We start from the raw sequence: 16,475 nt of genomic DNA on the forward strand, positions 1-16,475 counted from the left end.
GTGACCTGTGCAAGGTCCCCCAGCTGGAGCGGGCTGAAGAGGCTTCCGATCGCCATGTCTCCTTCTGAAGGGCTGATTGCCGTCTTGGAAGCTAGAACACTTACTTTTGTGCGTCCGTTCAGCCAACGCATCCAGCTCTCCATCTTGCCTTGCTTGTGGGTGTCTTGCCCGCATCTCTGGTTCTCCACCTCAGACACCTTGCTTCAGCTCCCAGGCCCAAAGCTCAGAAATCTTCACTGCTCCTTACAGTTTACCAGCATGTTCTTGGACATCGCTGGGCTTTTTGTTTGTCTGTTTGTTTTTTGCTTTTTAGGGCCGCTCCTGTAGCATATGGTAGTTCCCAGGCTAGGGGTCAAATCGAAGCTACAGCTGCTGGCCTACACCATGGCCACAGCAACACCAGATCCCAGTCCCATTTGCAGCCTACACCACAGCTCATGGCAACACCAGATGCTTAACCCACTGAGCGGGGCCAGGAACTGAACCCGAGTCCTCATGGACACTAGTTGGGGTCATCACTGCTGAGCCACAGAGGGAACTCCAACATCGTGGTTTTTATCTCACAACAGTTCTGTCCACTTCCTACAGCAGGTATTATTATTATCATTATCATTATTTTGTAGATAAAGATATTGAAGCCTAGAAAGGTCAAGTGAATTGCTAAGATGGGTGAGATTTCTGCCTTCGGCGATTCTTTCTCTGCCACCCCACTGCCCACTGCGAGCTGGTGGGGCTCGAGGGCACATCCGTCACACCGGTGTGCAAACCGAACTGAAAACTGATGCAACTCACATCACATACAAAGAAATTGTGACTCAGACCTGAGTTGGAACCAGCCGGCTGGAGCAGGGTGCAGAGGCTCTCGGGCTGGTCACCGACCTCCCTGCCTTTGCACTTGACATTCTCAGTGCCCCGCCCGCCCACCTCATGCCATGCCCCTCCCTCCCTGCCCCCCACAGCTGCGCCAACAGCACGGAGAATGAAGAGGGCTGCACCCCCCTGCACCTGGCCTGCCGCAAGGGCGACGGCGAGATCCTGGTGGAGCTGGTGCAGTACTGCCACGCCCAGATGGACGTCACCGACAACAACGGAGAGACGCCCTTCCATTATGCTGTCCAGAGTGACAATTCCCAGGTGCTGCAGGTGAGCAGGGGTGGGGGCAGGGCCACAGGTGCTGGCCACACCTTACCGTGCCCAGCAGCTGTCTTTGGGCTCTTGGGCTCAAATGTTATTCCAGGCCTCTCGCTGGCCCCACCTTGATCCTCAAGGCCTGAGCTCCTTCCAGCCCGCTCCTCCCTCCCCAGGCTTGTCAAGGAGACACATCCTTGGCTGCCTTGCTCTGACAACCCTGGGAAAACTCTCCAACCCAGCAAACTAAGCTCAAGCCTCAGGCCCATGAATCCGCTTAATTCAGCTTTTCCAGAGCACCCACTGTAGGCCAGACCCCTGGGTCGAGTGAATTCATTTCAGCCCCTGCCTGCAGGTACTTGGGGTCCAGCAGGACCTGAGTTAAACCTTTTATAGGAACTCCAAACAAACAAAACTCCTTCTGGCTCCTACAGGCATTTGTGCCAGAGACAGTCCTGCTAAATTTTTGATTAGCTGGGCAGAAAATTTTGTAAAAATCTGTGGGCAAGTCGATCAAGGGATGTCATGAAAAGGCTACCTTATAGATCAGACAGAAAAGACAGAAGACTGAACAGACATTTTATTGCTCGTTCTAAAAGATTCTTCTGCCTTGGCATCAGGATGGAACTACCTTATTCCAGAAAATGTGGGTTCCTATTTTGTGATTAGTGCTCTCAAGGAAGGGAATTCTACCCCCACCATTGAACTTACTGAGACCCCCCTGTGTGCCCAGTGCCACATAAAACCTGCCTGGAGGAGTTCCTGTTGTGGCTCATTTGGTTAAGAACCCAGCTGGCATCCATGAGGATGCGGGTTTGATCCCTGGATCTGGCGTGGCTGCAAGGTGCAGCATAAGTTGCAGATGTGGCTTGGATCCTGTGTGGCTGTGGCTATGGCATAGGCTGGCAGCTGCAGCTCCAGTTCAACCTCTAGCCTGAGAACTTCCCTATGCCGCAGGTATGGCCCTTAAAAAAAAACCCAAAAGCACAAACCTGCCTCGATGCAGAGGGCGGGCACACACCCTTATCAATAGCTGTCCTTACTGCCTGACCTCATACTCAGTGTGGGCGGGGCCGTTATCCTCCTCTCCTCCCCGCAGAAACTGAGGTTCAGTGAAGTTAAGACATGTGCCAGGGGAGGGCCAGAGAGCTGTGGGCAATGGGGCCGGCCCTTGAATGGGGCCTGGATGCCAGCACCTCGGCTTCCCTGCTGTGTCCTCAGCCTGCCAGCAGACCCAGCCCCATCACACCAGTACAGAGGGGTCATGATTAACCTCAAGGAGACAGCTTTCAGCCACAACCTAGGAAGTAAAAGCCTCATGGCTGTTTTATTAATAGTGGTAAGGTTTTTTGTTTGTTTGTTTTCAATTTTGGCTACACCTGGGGCATGAGGAAGTTCCCGGGCCAAGGATCAAACCTATGCCACAGCAGTGACAATGGCAGGTTCTTAACCCACTGAGCCACCAGGGAACTCATGTTTTGTGTTTTTAATTAAAGAAATAACACCCACGTGTAGCAAAACAAAATTCAGGCAGGACAGAAAGGTGTGCAATTAAAAGCAAGTCTGAGTTTCCTGGTGGCTCAGCAGGCCACGGGTCTGGCATTGTCACTGCTGTGGCTTGAGTTTGATCCCTGGCCCAGTAACCTCAGCATGCTGCAGGAGCAACCAAAAACAATCAGGTCTCACTCCCACCCAGGCCCCCAAGCCCCACCCTAGATACAATCTCCTTTTAAGTTTCCTGATGGAGAAATGTTTCACACACGCCCGTCCTGTCAGACCAACACCCCGGCCCACACTGGCATGGTTGGCTTCTTGCCCCCCACAAAGCCTCCTTTCCCGGTTGCCCTTCTTGAAGTTCTTCCCAGTGTTCTCGTGGAGTCCAGCTTCCCTTCCCCTGAGGCCCCAGAGGGGGACTGCCCAGTGGTGGCTCTGGGGGGAGGGGCTGTCCGGGGGCCTGGCAGTGCCCGGCTCGGACCCACCTTGCGGTCTCGCCGTCAGCTCCTAGGGAAGAACGCCTCGGCTGGCCTGAACCAGGTGAATCACCAAGGCCTGACCCCGCTGCACCTGGCCTGCCAGCTAGGGAAGCAGGAGATGGTCCGCGTGCTGCTGCTGTGCAATGCTCGGTGCAACATCATGGGGCCCAACGGCTACCCCATCCACACGGCCATGAAGTTCTCCCAGAAGGGGTAAGACCCTGCCCGGCCCCACGCCGTCCGCCGGGCCTCCCACTCAGCGCGGCTGGTTCTCCCACTGAGGCGAGCAGGGGCCCCCACAGGCTCATGAGATGCACGTCGGCTCCTGGTTGCCCAGGGCTGGCCTGGCGCAAAAGAAGTGTCTGATAGACTTGTTGGGGGTGTGACTCTCAGTTCACGAACTTCATCGTGCAAAGTCTAGAACTTTGAAAGTTGCTCTGTTAGGCACCTCAGTTTCTGACCATCAACCCTCCACCAAACTGGAGAAGAACAGCCTTAAACTCCCCTGGGGCTCCCCTTTCTCCACGTCCATGGGTGATGTCCCCAAGGCTTGGAGGCGCCCACCCGTCCTGGATCCTCTTCCATCTAAGCCCACCGGTCTGATCTGAACGGCCCTGTCACAGCTGCGGTGCTGTGTGGCTTCTGTGCCCAACTCAGAGCCCAGGAAGGTTGGTGAGGCGGCCCCGGGCCCCATCTGCCTCATGTGTCCATCCTTGCTGACTGGTGGCACTGCTGGGACGCAGGTGCCAGTTCCATGTCTCAGGGGAGCTCTGGACGACTTGTTACTTTCTTTCTTTTTTTTTTTTTTTTTTTTTTTTGTCTTTTTGCCTTTTCTAGGGCCGCTCCCGAGGCATATGGAGGTTCCCAGGCTAAGGGTCGAATAGGAGCTGTAGCCGCCAGCCTACACCAGAGCCACAGCAACTTGGGATCCGAGTCGCGTCTGCAACCTACACCACAGCTCAGGGCAACGTCGGATCCTTAGCCCACTGAGCAAGGCCAGAGATCAAACCCGCAACCTCGTGGTTCCTAGTCGGATTCGTCAACCAGCGCGCCTTGACAGGAACTCCTGGACGACTCATTTCTTCCTTTCTCCCCAGCCCTGGGAAACCATAGTCTCAGAAAACTTCTTCTCTGTGTGTGTGTGTGTGTGTGTGTGTGCGCGCGCGCGTGCGCTCGCTTGTGCGCTGGCGCATGTTAGATGCAGGAGGATGGGGTAAAGGGATGACGATCTCAAACTATGACGCGCAGATTCTGTATCGAGAATGAACAAATGAGTGGAGGTGTCAGGTGGTCCTTACATGGATGGATGAGGGAGAGCCCAGCACAGGAGACGCAGGGGCACCCAGTACCCTCCAGAGCTGTGTGCTAGACGGGTCGCCGTCAGGTCGGGGCGTGGGGGCAGGCACGCTCCCCCCTCTGTGTTTTCCTCTCCTTGAGGTCCGCACCACCTTGCTGACCCCTAGAGGTCATGGCTGTCCCTCCAAGCTGAACAAACCCTCCTTTCTTTCCTTGACCCTGCCATGCGCAGCCAAGACAAACTAGAACTTTTTTTTTTTTTTGTCTCTTTAGGGCCATACCCACAGCATATGGAAGTTCCCAGGCTAGGGGTCAAGTCAGAGCTACAGCTCCCAGCCAACACCACAGCCACAGCAAGGCCACATCCGAGCCGCATCTGCGACTTATGCCACAGCTTGTGGCAACACTGGACTCTTCACCCACGGAGCAAGGCCAGGGATCGAACCCACATCCTCGTGGATAATAGTCAGGTTCTTAACCTGCTGAGCCACAGTGGGCACTCCCCAAGTAGAGCTTCCAGAAAGGTTTGCCCAGATGGTTGGAGACCATCCCAGTGCTCCCACCCCCGTCACCTGGTTACCAAGTTGCCCGTTGCCACCTGAATGGACTCTCGTGACGGCGATGCTCTCCCACCCCCAAGGGCTGGCGCCGTGGCCCCATTCCAGCTTGGCTCCAGGCTCTTGGTCCAGGTTACTTCCAAGACCCGGCTATTACCCAGGTCGCTCCCTCCTCAGACACCCGCAGCCACGTCCAGGCCTCCGTGTGCATCACTGCACGTAAGACACACGAGTCATCTCTTGCCTTGGGTGTGCCCTGCTGCTGCACAGAGCCATGCTCCTCTCAGGCCCCCGAGGGGGGGACATCCCTCTGCCACCACGTGGCAGGCCACGCAGCCACAAGTGCTAGGGTAACTGGTCCCATCCCCACCCCAATCTGGGGGTCCCTCTGCTGTGGGCGCCAACTCAGCCAACCTTCAGTGAGAGCTGGGCTGGGCTCGGGACTCCAGTTTCACTTTAAGGTTCACGAGTGTCATAGAACATATCAAAGCTCCCTTCCTTTGTCAGGCAGAATAATACTCCTTTGTATATGCCACATCCTGCTCCTGCATTCATCTGCCAGTGGACACTTAACTTGTTTCCACTGTGGTGTGAGGCTGCAGTCGGCACTGGCATAGAGATGTCTGTGGGAGCTCGTACTTTCAGTGCCTTTGGGTATCAATCTAGGAGGGAAAAGCAGCCACGCTCTTAACTAACTGCCCTGCCTACTGCCTCCTTCAGGACGAAGTCACTGCTCGAAACACCTGCAGTTTGGGGGCAGGGAGGATGGGGGATGGCTGTGTGCCAGGCACCGGACCAGGTGCTGAAGTATCTTTTATCTTTTAACCCTCCTTTGTTCCTTGCCCCGTCCTGTTGGGACCACCCCCATGTTGCAGACAGGCCCTGCCCCTTTCCAGGGGTCACCTCAAGCCTGTCTGACTCTACAGACAGCGCCCATGAGAGTGACCATTGCTGCCTGAAGTCATCAGGGAAGGCTTCCTGGAAGAGGGGGCTTGAGATGTGCCCTGATGGGCTCAGGATACTGTGGATGTGCCACCGGTATGCATGCTGGTTGGTTTTGTTGCACATGTGTTTGCAAGAACTCTCGCTCGCCAGTAGATGAAGCCTTGAGTCCTGGCCTCTTCCGGGGTCAGGGGGTCCCCACGGGCCTTCCCCACTCCCATGTGGCCTCTCCTTCGCCAGGTGCGCCGAGATGATTGTCAGCATGGACAGCAGCCAGATTCACAGCAAAGACCCTCGCTACGGAGCCAGCCCCCTCCACTGGGCCAAGAACGCAGAGGTAGGCAGGGTCTGAGGGACCCTGGGTGGGTGGGCAGGGGGCGGGCCCCAGAGCCCTTCCCTCCTCCGCTGTCTGTGCGGAGGCTCCTGAGAGCACTCTGACGGTGGCACTTGGGGTCGATCTGGTGCTCGGCCCCCAGGCAGATGGGCCCAGGGAGAGAGGACACCCTGGCATCACATGGTGATGCTGTGCCCTCTGCTGTTTCCTCAGGTGTGAGTCGGGGGTGGCCTTTGCCTTTGGTGGTGTCATGAAGTCAGTGAAGCCATGCAGGAGAAAATTCTTTTTTTTTTTTAATTTTTTAAGATTAAAGTATAGTTAATGAACAATGTTGTGCTAATTTTTCTGTACAGCATATCGACCCAGTCTTACATATACACTTTTTTTTTTTTTTTTTTTTTTGTCTTTTTGCCTTTTCTAGGGCTGCTCCCGCAGCATATGGAGGTTCCCAGGCTAGGGGTCCAATTGGAGCCATAGCCACCAGCCTACACCAGAGCCACAGCAACGTGGGATCCGAGCCACGTCTGCAACCTACACCACAGCTCACGGCAACGCCAGATCCTTAACCCACTGAGTAAGAGCAGGGATGGAACCTGCAATCTCATGGTTCCTAGTCAGATTCGTTAACCACTGAGCCATGATGGGAACTCCCCATATACACTCTTTTTCTCATGTTCTCTTCCATTATGTTCTATCACAAGAGGTCAGATATAGTTCCCTGTGCTGTACTGGAGGAGAGAAAATCCTTGGCTTTTTTGGCTTTTTTTTTTTTTTTTTAGGGCCACACCTGCGGCGTATGGAGGTTCCCAGGCTAGGGGTCAAATTGGAGCTACAGCTGCCGGCCTCCACCACAGCCACAGCCACAGCCACAGCAATGCAGGATCTGAGCCACGTCTGTGGCCGACACCACAGCTCACGGCAACGCCAGATCCTTAACCCACTGAGCGAGGCCAGGGATCGAACCCACTACCTCATGGTTCCTAGTCAGATTCATTTCCACTGTGCCACAACGGGAACTCCAAGGAGAGAAAATTCTTTGTGAATTGTCAGGCGCCTCGTGAATAGAAGGTAGGGGCTGGTGATGACGGTGATGATGGAGGCTCTAGCCTCTTCTACGGAGGCCTTGGCTGGGCATCTCCTCGGAGGCCTCTCCCCAAGCCAAGCTTTGACCCCCTGGGAGGATGGAGGGCTCTGACCCCCATCTCCAGGAACCACAGTTTGGCAGCGCACGGGGTGCCCTCAAAGACGATGGCCTGCTCGTGACCGTGACGGGCCAGGAGGGTGGAGACTGCCGGCCGCTGTGGGCATCTTCCCGCCAGGAGCTAGACAACCAAGCCAGGCCCCTCTGTCTGTTTTCTCGTTCATTGTCAGCACGCTCTGTGCAGTGGGGACTTGCATGGCCATTTCACAGCAGAGAAAACAGAGGTGCAGGGGGTGCAGTGACCCTTCCCAGCTCAGACAACTGGGACAAAGTGGGGCTCAGGTCTGTTGGATCCCAAAGCCTCTCCAGGGCTGTTGGGTGAGCAGGGGTGCGTGTTGCCAGGGCCCAGATGAGGTCATACCTTTGCAGGTTCTGGCCAGGCTTATGGGGAATGGGGCCGTTCTGGGACAGGGCCTGGAGGAACCTTTGCAGGGAGGGATGGGGTCCTGTGAGCTTCGGGAAAGGACCCAGAAGCCCCTTAAAAAAGTTGCCACATCCTTCTGTTCCCCAGCTCCTGGGGTGCTGCTGATGAGGAAGGTAAGGTCTGAGCCACCCTCAGAACTGGCACCTGCCCCTGGGCTCCTCCTTTTGCTCAAGAAGGCCTCTGGGGGAGGAAGTGGCTGTGCCCAGGTGCCACCGGGTGCCACTGGGTACGGCAGGCCACAGTTGCTCCGAGTGCCCCGCTGACTCGGGCCGGGACCCTGTCTCCACAGATGGCCCGCCTGCTGCTGAAACGGGGCTGCGACGTGAACAGCATCAGCTCCGCGGGCAACACAGCCCTGCACGTGGCCGTCATGCGCAACCGCTTTGACTGCGTCATGGCGCTGCTGACCCACGGGGCCAGCGCCGATGCCCGCGGCGAGCACGGCAACACCCCGCTGCACCTGGCCATGTCGGTGAGCCCTGGGCTCGCGGCCCACACGCTGGGGGTGCAGGTGGCTGGCAGGGTGGGTCGTGCCCCCCTCTGGGCCCAGAATAACAGCCCCTTCCCCTGCATTCTGGGACCTTTCACTCCCGGGTCCCGTGTGACACCTGGATGCTGCGAGCGGGGAAACTACAACTTTGGCTACGGACCGTGGCCTTGGGCAGCTCACGTGACCTCTGCCAGCCTTGGTTTCCTAGCGGGAGAACGGAGGTGTCAGGACCCACCCAGCAGGGCTGTTGAGCGGATTCAGTGGTAGATGCTCAGTAACTCTGAGGAATGTCTAAGCAGCCCATGCGCGGCCTGGCCCGGAGCAAGCATCCCCGAGTTGTTAGTTCTCTTCTCCTGCATCCTTCTGCACGTTGCCCTCATCCTCCTGGTAGACTCCACGCCCCTGGAAGGCAGGGCCTGCTTACACACCTTGGTGGCCCATGGTAGGGGCTGGTTACCTTTGCTGGTTTGTCACAGAGCACAGTTCCTGCCTTGAAAGACCCTACAGTCGAGTTAGACAACCACAGTCTGAAGAGGAGGGACTGTGGCCTGTTGCAGGTGTGTGTTACAGGTACAACCGTAGCAAAGCTTATGGACATGTCTTCACCGTGTCCCAGAGTGCGGGGATGGGGACACCACTGGGACTCTGAGAGACGGAGATTGAGGACACATTCAGAGCCATCCTGTTTTATACCAAAGGTCATAATTGTAGAGGCGATGCTGTTGCCCAAGAGGCTGAAACTATAAATAAAGCCATGGACGTTTTTAGCCCTGAAAGGGCCCTTTGAATCATGTAGTTCAACAGTTCTCTTTTTTTTTTTTTTTTTTTTTTGGTCTGTTTGGTCCCTTTCTACTCTTAGAAATTATTGCGGACCCAAAGGCTTTGTTTATATGAATTTTATTTTATTTATTTATTTTTGCTTTTTAGGGCCACACCCGAGGCATATGGAGATTTCCCAGGCTAGGAGCCACGGAATTGGAGCTACAGCTGCCGGCCTCCACCACAGCCACAGCCACACCAGATCCTTAACCCACTGAACAAGGCCAGGGATCAAACCCGCAACCTCATGGTTCCTAGTCGGATTTGTTTCTGCTGTGCCACAATGGGACCTCCTATGTGAATTTTATCTATCTATATTTATCATATTAGAAATTAAAAGTGAGGCATTTTCAAGATCTTGTGTGTGTGTGCGGCTTCAGCAAGCAGCAGCTTGATGTAGGATCTCAGTTCCCAGACCAGGGTTTGAACCCGGGCCTCAGTGGTGAAAGCACTGAGTCCTGACCACTAGACCCAGGGAACTCCCTCGAGATACTTAATTCATTTAAAAATAACAATAATTTACCAAGTCCATGCTAACGTAAGTCACATTTTTAAGAAAAACAACTTTATTTTCCAAAAAGGAAAAGAATGGGCAGTGTTTTAAATTTGTGCCAAATTTTTTTTTTTTTAGGGCTGCACCTGTGGCATATGGAAGTTCCCAGGCTAGGAGTGGAGTTGGAGCTGCAGCCACCGGCCTACACCACAACCACAGCAAGGCAGATCCAAGCCACTTACAGTGAAAGTTGGATCCCTAACCCACTGAGTGAGGCCAGGGATCAAACCTGCATCCTCATGGATGCTAGTCAGGTTCTTAACCCACTGAGCCACAGTGGGAACTCTGCAAATCTTTTTAATGTCTGGCTTCAGAGAAGGCATTGATTTTCCTATCTTTTGCGCGTTTACTCTAATGCAGTATGTTGTTGAACATGTTAAAAATATGAAGAAAATCTGGCCCCCCCATAGATAGTACGTAGTTGGAAAAGATACATTGTCATACCTTTTTAGATTAATGTGATATTCTTTCATACTGCACCAGAATTTGACAAGGGCTAGTTTCTGACAAATTGGTTGCAGTGGATGCTCTGAAACCATCTCCTCGGGCTTTTCACTCTTTTTTTTTTTTTTTGTCTTTTTTTGTCTTTTTTTGCTATGTCTTGGGCCACTCCCACGGCATATGGAGGTTCCCAGGCTAGGGGTCTAATCGGAGCTGTAGCCACCAGCCTATGCCAGAGCCACAGCAACGCAGGATCCGAGCCGCATCTGCAACCTACACCACAGCTCACGGCAACGCCGGATCGTTAACCCATTGAGCAAGGGCAGGGATCGAACCCGCAACCTCATGGTTCCTAGTCGGATTCGTTAACCACTGCGCCACGACGGGAACTCCTCACTCTTCATACAGTAAAATCCATTGGCATCTCTTGCGTGTCGCATGGATCTTTCACCCTTGCACGATTTCGTGTCTTCCTTGGAAAATAATGGTTAGCAGAGTATGTTTAGCTTCCACATGTGGACCCATTTCGTTCTATAGTCTCAAAACCCCCCATTTGTAAATAAATGAGAAAAGCCTTTAAATGGGGGGAAGCCGCCAAGCCCATCATGGCATATTCCAGTTTTCAGCTGAACGCTTGCGTTTTTATCATTGGCACAACATACAGCCAGCTGTTTTTCTGAAGTGACAGGCTCCCTGCCTTCACTTCTGAGAAAACGTCTCCCAGATACGGAAGGCTGAGCAATCGTCGTTTGTCTGCCAGTCGTTTCTCAAGTAAAAACAGTGTTTCGTGAAAAAACAGCAGCCGATTTGGCTCATACCTCAAAACAACCACATGGTGATTTTTCCCGAGAGACGAACATTGTACTTAAGCCACAGAAACGCCTTGTGCATACTCTCCATTTCATGCCACCGACGACGCCAGTGTCGAAATTTGTATGATGAACGTATCTTTCTGCTTCTTCAAGGGCCTTCTTAAGCGAAGCTGGCTTTGCAGTGAATGAATTTACTTTTCACGGTGAGCACGTGGCAGAGAAGAAAGTCCTGAGGACAGTTAGTTTGGGGCCCCTGCCTTCACTTCTTGCTAAGGCACCAGCAGTTTTATGCGCAGCGGTTTTTCCACCATCAGTGCAAAGGCCAGCATCATGCAAGGGCAAACAACCTCTTGATATCTTTATGAGAACGGTTCTAACCTCTTGAACCCTCTAAGGGGGTCTCTGTACTCACCGGGGTCCGCAGATCTTACTTGGAGAGCTGCTGATGTAGGCCAGCGTTTCCATTCAGCCACCTGCATGCCATCTGCTCAGTTTTGGGCACATTCGTGAACCACTTTTATTATAAGCTGGCTTACTTTTAAACTTACTTAAATTTATTTTGAAGGAACGGTCATGTTGCTACCATAGGTGGTAAACCAATGCCACGAATAAAAGGTAGGGCAAAAAAGAAATCCATAACTAGGGATTAAAACACACACGTGGGAGTTCCTGTCATGGCTCAGCGGTTAACAAACCCAACTAGCATCCATAAGGACATGGGTTCCATCCCTGGCCTTGCTCAGTGGGTTAAAGATCCGGCGTTGCCAGTGAGCTGTGGTGTAGGTCACAGAGGCATCTCGGATCATGCGTTGCTGTGGCATAGGCTGGCGGCTACTGCTCCAACTGGACCCCTAGCCTGGGAACCTCCATATGCCAGAGGTGTAGCCCTAAAAGACAAAAAAAAATTTTTTTTTAAATAAAACACACACACACTCATCTTGGAGTTCCTGTTGTGGCTCAGTAGGTTAAGGACCCAACATTGTCTCTGTGAGGATATTGGTTCGATCCCTGGCCTCACTTAATGGGTTAAGGATCCGGCATTGCCGCCAACCCTGGTGTAGGTCACAGATGCAGCTCGGATTTGGTGTTGCCATCCATGGCTGTGGTGTAGGCTAGCAGCTGCAGCTCCGATTTGACCCCTAGCCTGGGAACTTCCATGTGCCACAGGCGTGGCCGTACAAAAACAAACAAACAAAAAAAACAAAAACATACATGTTTTCCTGTGCCAGTATACCTCCTAACGGTGCATAAATAATTTTGGAAAACAGCATTCTAGACGCACATCCTCATTCTCTAGGCAAGGAAATCGGGCCTGAAGAAGGGGAGGTGATAAGCCCAGCACTCAGGTCTGCTGGCAGCTAGTCTGATGGTTTGTCCTAGGAAATCCTGCCCCCGGCCCATCCTGCTGCCCAGTCTCCAGACGTTCACTGCGTGCACTGTACAAAGGGCACGGCCATCAGGGAGCACGCGCACTCAGTTTCCCCCTCAGAACCGCCCCCTGGACTCCATGGTCAAGACGGCCTTTCCTTTCCTGGCTCCCCCCTCTTGCTACCCCTGCAAGTGATCAGCAGCTGGTTCTTTGGTGTCCTCACGGCTCCTGGGTCAAGGGTCACAGATACATTGCTTCCTTTGAGAAGGAGCTGGCGGGGCTGGGAGTTGGGGGGGCACTTGCGGTTTCTGCCTGGGTTATTAAACCCTCACCTGGGGGTCCTTGTCAACCTGGCAGATTGTAAGCCTTCAAACCCTAGACTTTGCAATATGGGATCGACTGCATGTGGGGCTCAGTGTTTCAGTGTGTCTCCTCGTGCTGGTGAGACCCCTCCCGAGTTGCTGGGTACGGAGGAAGTGGCCGGGGTCCTTTTTCTCTTCTTTTCTCTGAGCTTTTGCATGTTTTCCCCTCACTCCGTCCCCAACAGAAAGACAACGTGGAGATGATCAAGGCCCTCATTGTGTTTGGGGCAGAGGTGGACACCCCCAATGACTTCGGGGAAACTCCTGCCTTCATAGCCTCCAAGATCAGCAAACGTAGGTGCTCTACCCTCTGGGACCAGAGTTGGGCGGGGGTGGCGGTGTGGGCACTAGGGAGGCGGGAAGCCCCAGCCATCAGGTGCCAGCGTCCTGTCTGTACCCGCCTGGACTGGCTGGGAGCACCTGGGAGGCCCAGGAGGGGACGCTTCCTTTTCCCAAGAACAGGGGCCCTGATGGCTAGATGGCGCCCCAGGGGGCTTGCCGCGCCAGTGTCCTCTTCTGTGTGGCGCCCATCACGCCTCAGGGTGACAGCAGCCCTCTCCCCTCTCTTGGGGGGTTCACTGACAGAATGACATGTAAGAACAGCCGTGGGCTGGTGCATGTGCTGCATGACACGTGGGCCCCCTTGTGCACACGGGCACAGTGCTTACCCTGCATGCTCGTACAGTGAGCCTTGGCTGAGGGGCTGGAGAGAGCAGATTCTCCCCACCAGGAGCCTGGAGCCCTCTCTAAAGGGTTCCAGGGAGCTGTGGACCTTGCCCTGGGTGTGTACCTTAGAGCATGCGCAAGTAAGTGTGTGTGTGTGTGTGTGTGTGTGTGTGTGTGTGTGTACGTGTGCATTTTCAGTTACCCCATCTGTTAGATGAGAGTCAATGCCCGATGGCTGGTTCGTCCCTTTGGAGCCCTGAAAGCTTTGAGAATTGCTGAAGATGGGCTGGGAGTCCTGCTTTCGTGACTGGTTTTAGAAGTGGGGGGGGGTCCTCAAATATTCGGGCCAGAAGCCTCACCCTTCTCCTTCCATATACCATGGTCGACCTCCAGGGCCCTCCCCGGCCCCAGGAAGCTGCTTTAGATGTCACAGACTAGAGAGTCTGCTGCCCTGTCAGGGTAGGACCGGCCTCTGGGGCACCCCTGAGCCCCCCAGCCCCATACCGAGGTGGCCTGGGAGCGGGAGCTGTGTGTGGAAGGGAGGGCCCTCTCGTGCACACGGGGACAGTTTCTGATCCTGTGCGATCTCCCCCTCCCTACACCGGGACAAGTTGTCACCAGGAAGGCGATCTTAACTCTGCTGAGAACCATAGGGGCCGACTACCGCTTCCCACTCGTCCAAGGCAGCTCGGCGGAGCAGTGCTCCGCAGCAACGCATTCCTTCTTCTCCCTGGAAAGATCTCAGCCCCCACCAATCAGCTTAAACAACCTAGGTAGGCCTCCCCCTCCATCCGCTCTTCTCCCCCTGGCTCCCAGGCCCCCGGGTCGGAGCAGTCCTGAGGGGGAAGGAACGGGGCCCCAGGGCAGAAGCCGTGGAAGGAAGCAATAGAGGAAGGGCAGGGTTTGTCAGCCTCTGGAGCAGGCAACCCAGAGGCCAGCGGGGTCCCTGGCTAATACAGCCCGTTCCCCCTCAGGGGGTGCCCTGGACATCACGAGGTGGGCGCTTTCTTGGCCTCTCTGTGCCCTGGGGGCTCGGATGGGTGGTGAGGATGCTGCTGGGGACTCAGAGCCCCTGGCCCTCTGGCTTCAATCAGGAGTATTTCTGCCACGCTGCTGAGTCTGCCAGACACAGGGCCTCTGTGCGCCTCTGCTGGCCCCTTCAGTCACCTACTGGCCAGCACCTGCCCCCCGTGCATCCTTGTCTGTGGAGACACCCCCTGCCCCTGGGTTTTCTGTGGGCTGGCCCACCCCGCGCCCTGGATTCTTTGGAAGTGGAGTTTCCTGAACAGGGCAGTTAGGGAGCCAGCCCTTGTTTTTTTGTTTTGTTTTGTTTTGTTGCTGTTTAGGGCCGCACCTGCGGCATTTGGAAATTCCCAGGCTAAGGGTCAGATTGGAGCTGTAGCTACCAGCCTACACCACAGCCACAACAGCTCCAGATCCTTAACCCACTGAGCAAGGCCAGGGATCAAACCCACGTTGTCATGGATCCTCGTCAGGTTCATTGCAGCTGAGCTACAGCAGGAACTCTCCTGCCCTCGTTTTTAATTTCTTGGGCAATCAGACCCCAGCAGTCCAGCCAGGATAGCCCGGCCCAGTCTAGAGCTCAAGGCAGGCAGAGCCGACAGCCAGTCAATCCTTCTGGCTCCGTCTCTCTCCTCCCCCTGCTCCTCCCCACCCAGGACCTGCTCTCCACCTGCTTCCCCCCATCGTTATCTCTCAATTTTACAGGCAGTCAGCCACCCATGCCAGGCTGGATGGTGGGCCTGGGGCGCAACACCTGATGGGTAATGCCCTGGGCCTCGAGGGGCTGTGGAGCCCCTGTGCCGAATTAGCTCTAGTCCCTTCTTCTTGTTTCTCTCAGCTGCACGCCCCTGGCGCTCTGTCCACCACCTCTCCTGGCCAGCCTCCTGCTTATCTTGCCCATTCTCTGGCCACCTGCCCTGGTGAGGGGGAGACACACTGCCTGGCAGCCTGCCTTCCTGCTTTGCTGCTTCTAGAGGCTGTGCACGGCGGTGGGGAGGGTCCATCAGAATCCAGATGACACAGCCCTGCTGGGCCAGGCCCCTGCGGCCAGGCTGCTTGTCAGGAGGGCAGCTAACCCACAGGGTGGCACAGAGTGGGCCTTGGCCACAGGGGGCAACGTGGATGCTATGGGTGGGTATGTGGGATCTGAGGCTGCTGAGGGTTTCCAGATCTGGGATTGGGAGAAGAGGCATCTGGAGAGTGGTCCGGATGTCTTCATTCCTTCATGGAGTTTAACCCAGTGAAACACCCTGGCTCAGCCCTTTTGGCTGGATGACCTTGAATGACCTCTGATCCTCATCTGTAACTTGGGGGTAATGATTCTGATGGTGTCGGCTGCACAGGCCCGTGCATGAAGAAAGGCTTTAGGGGCTGCAAATACAGGACCCGTCAGCGCTGCTTGTGCTTCGGGGCTTTGGGTGAAAAACGCTGAGGGGAATCGGGAGCTGGCCGGGCAGGGTGGGCGTCGTTCCCAGAACAGTGGGCTCCCTTCTGCGTTCCAGCCTGTTTCTCCTGAGGGGCCTGTGGCCTCCAGCTCAGTTGTATCCTGGGACAGAGAACCCTTCCAGGGGGCTGGAGACAGGTGCTCCTGCTAGGGACAGTGGGGTGAGGGCACAGCTCCAGCTTTACCCTTGGGACCTAGGGGGAGGCGGGGGGCCTGGCTTCAATCAGGAGCCCGGCCCCCGCCCTAGTCCACCCTGCCCTGTTCCTCGCAGAACTGCAGGACCTCATGCAAATCTCTCGGGCCCGGAAGCCGGCCTTCATCCTGAGCTCCATGAGGGACGAGAAGCGAACGTAAGTGGAGCAGGGAATGGGGGGAGGGTGGCGGGCACATGCAAGAGGCCGCCGCTGGGTGCCCTGCGGCGGGCTCAGGGTTTGCGTCTAGTCGGCACCCAGCTCTGCGAGGTAGCTCTTGCCTCCTGTAGTTCACAGCGCAGAGACTGAGTCTTTAGAGAGCCTGGCTCTGCTCCTCCATCAATCACCACGCAGGCTCTGAGTCACTTGATGCAGCTGGCTGCAACCCTGTGCCTTCTCTCCCCGCCCCCGTCGTGGATTGTCGGGAGATGGTCCAGACCTCCGGAGGGA

At 55.2% G+C, this 16,475-nt stretch overlaps 1 protein-coding gene across 7 annotated transcripts in view; it reads left to right on the plus strand.

The window, feature by feature from the left end:
* The window catches only part of PLA2G6 (phospholipase A2 group VI), a 64,113-nt gene that overhangs the window by 26,389 nt on the left and 21,249 nt on the right, over nucleotides 1-16,475 (plus strand). For 4 of the 7 annotated variants that reach the window (XM_005655513.3, XM_013988204.2, XM_003126052.5 and 1 more), the window contains 7 exons: nucleotides 960-1,143; nucleotides 3,127-3,314; nucleotides 6,137-6,233; nucleotides 8,145-8,327; nucleotides 12,887-12,995; nucleotides 13,979-14,140; nucleotides 16,106-16,184. In XM_005655513.3, the coding sequence (XP_005655570.1) occupies nucleotides 960-1,143; nucleotides 3,127-3,314; nucleotides 6,137-6,233; nucleotides 8,145-8,327; nucleotides 12,887-12,995; nucleotides 13,979-14,140; nucleotides 16,106-16,184 (1,002 nt within the window). The remainder of the gene's footprint in view (nucleotides 1-959; nucleotides 1,144-3,126; nucleotides 3,315-6,136; nucleotides 6,234-8,144; nucleotides 8,328-12,886; nucleotides 12,996-13,978; nucleotides 14,141-16,105; nucleotides 16,185-16,475) is intronic. The other 3 variants (XM_013988206.2, XM_021091494.1, XM_021091493.1) reach the window with 1 other exon arrangement.

This window comes from Sus scrofa, chromosome 5, assembly GCF_000003025.6.
Source record: "Sus scrofa isolate TJ Tabasco breed Duroc chromosome 5, Sscrofa11.1, whole genome shotgun sequence".
Classification (NCBI taxonomy): Eukaryota; Metazoa; Chordata; class Mammalia; order Artiodactyla; family Suidae; genus Sus; species Sus scrofa.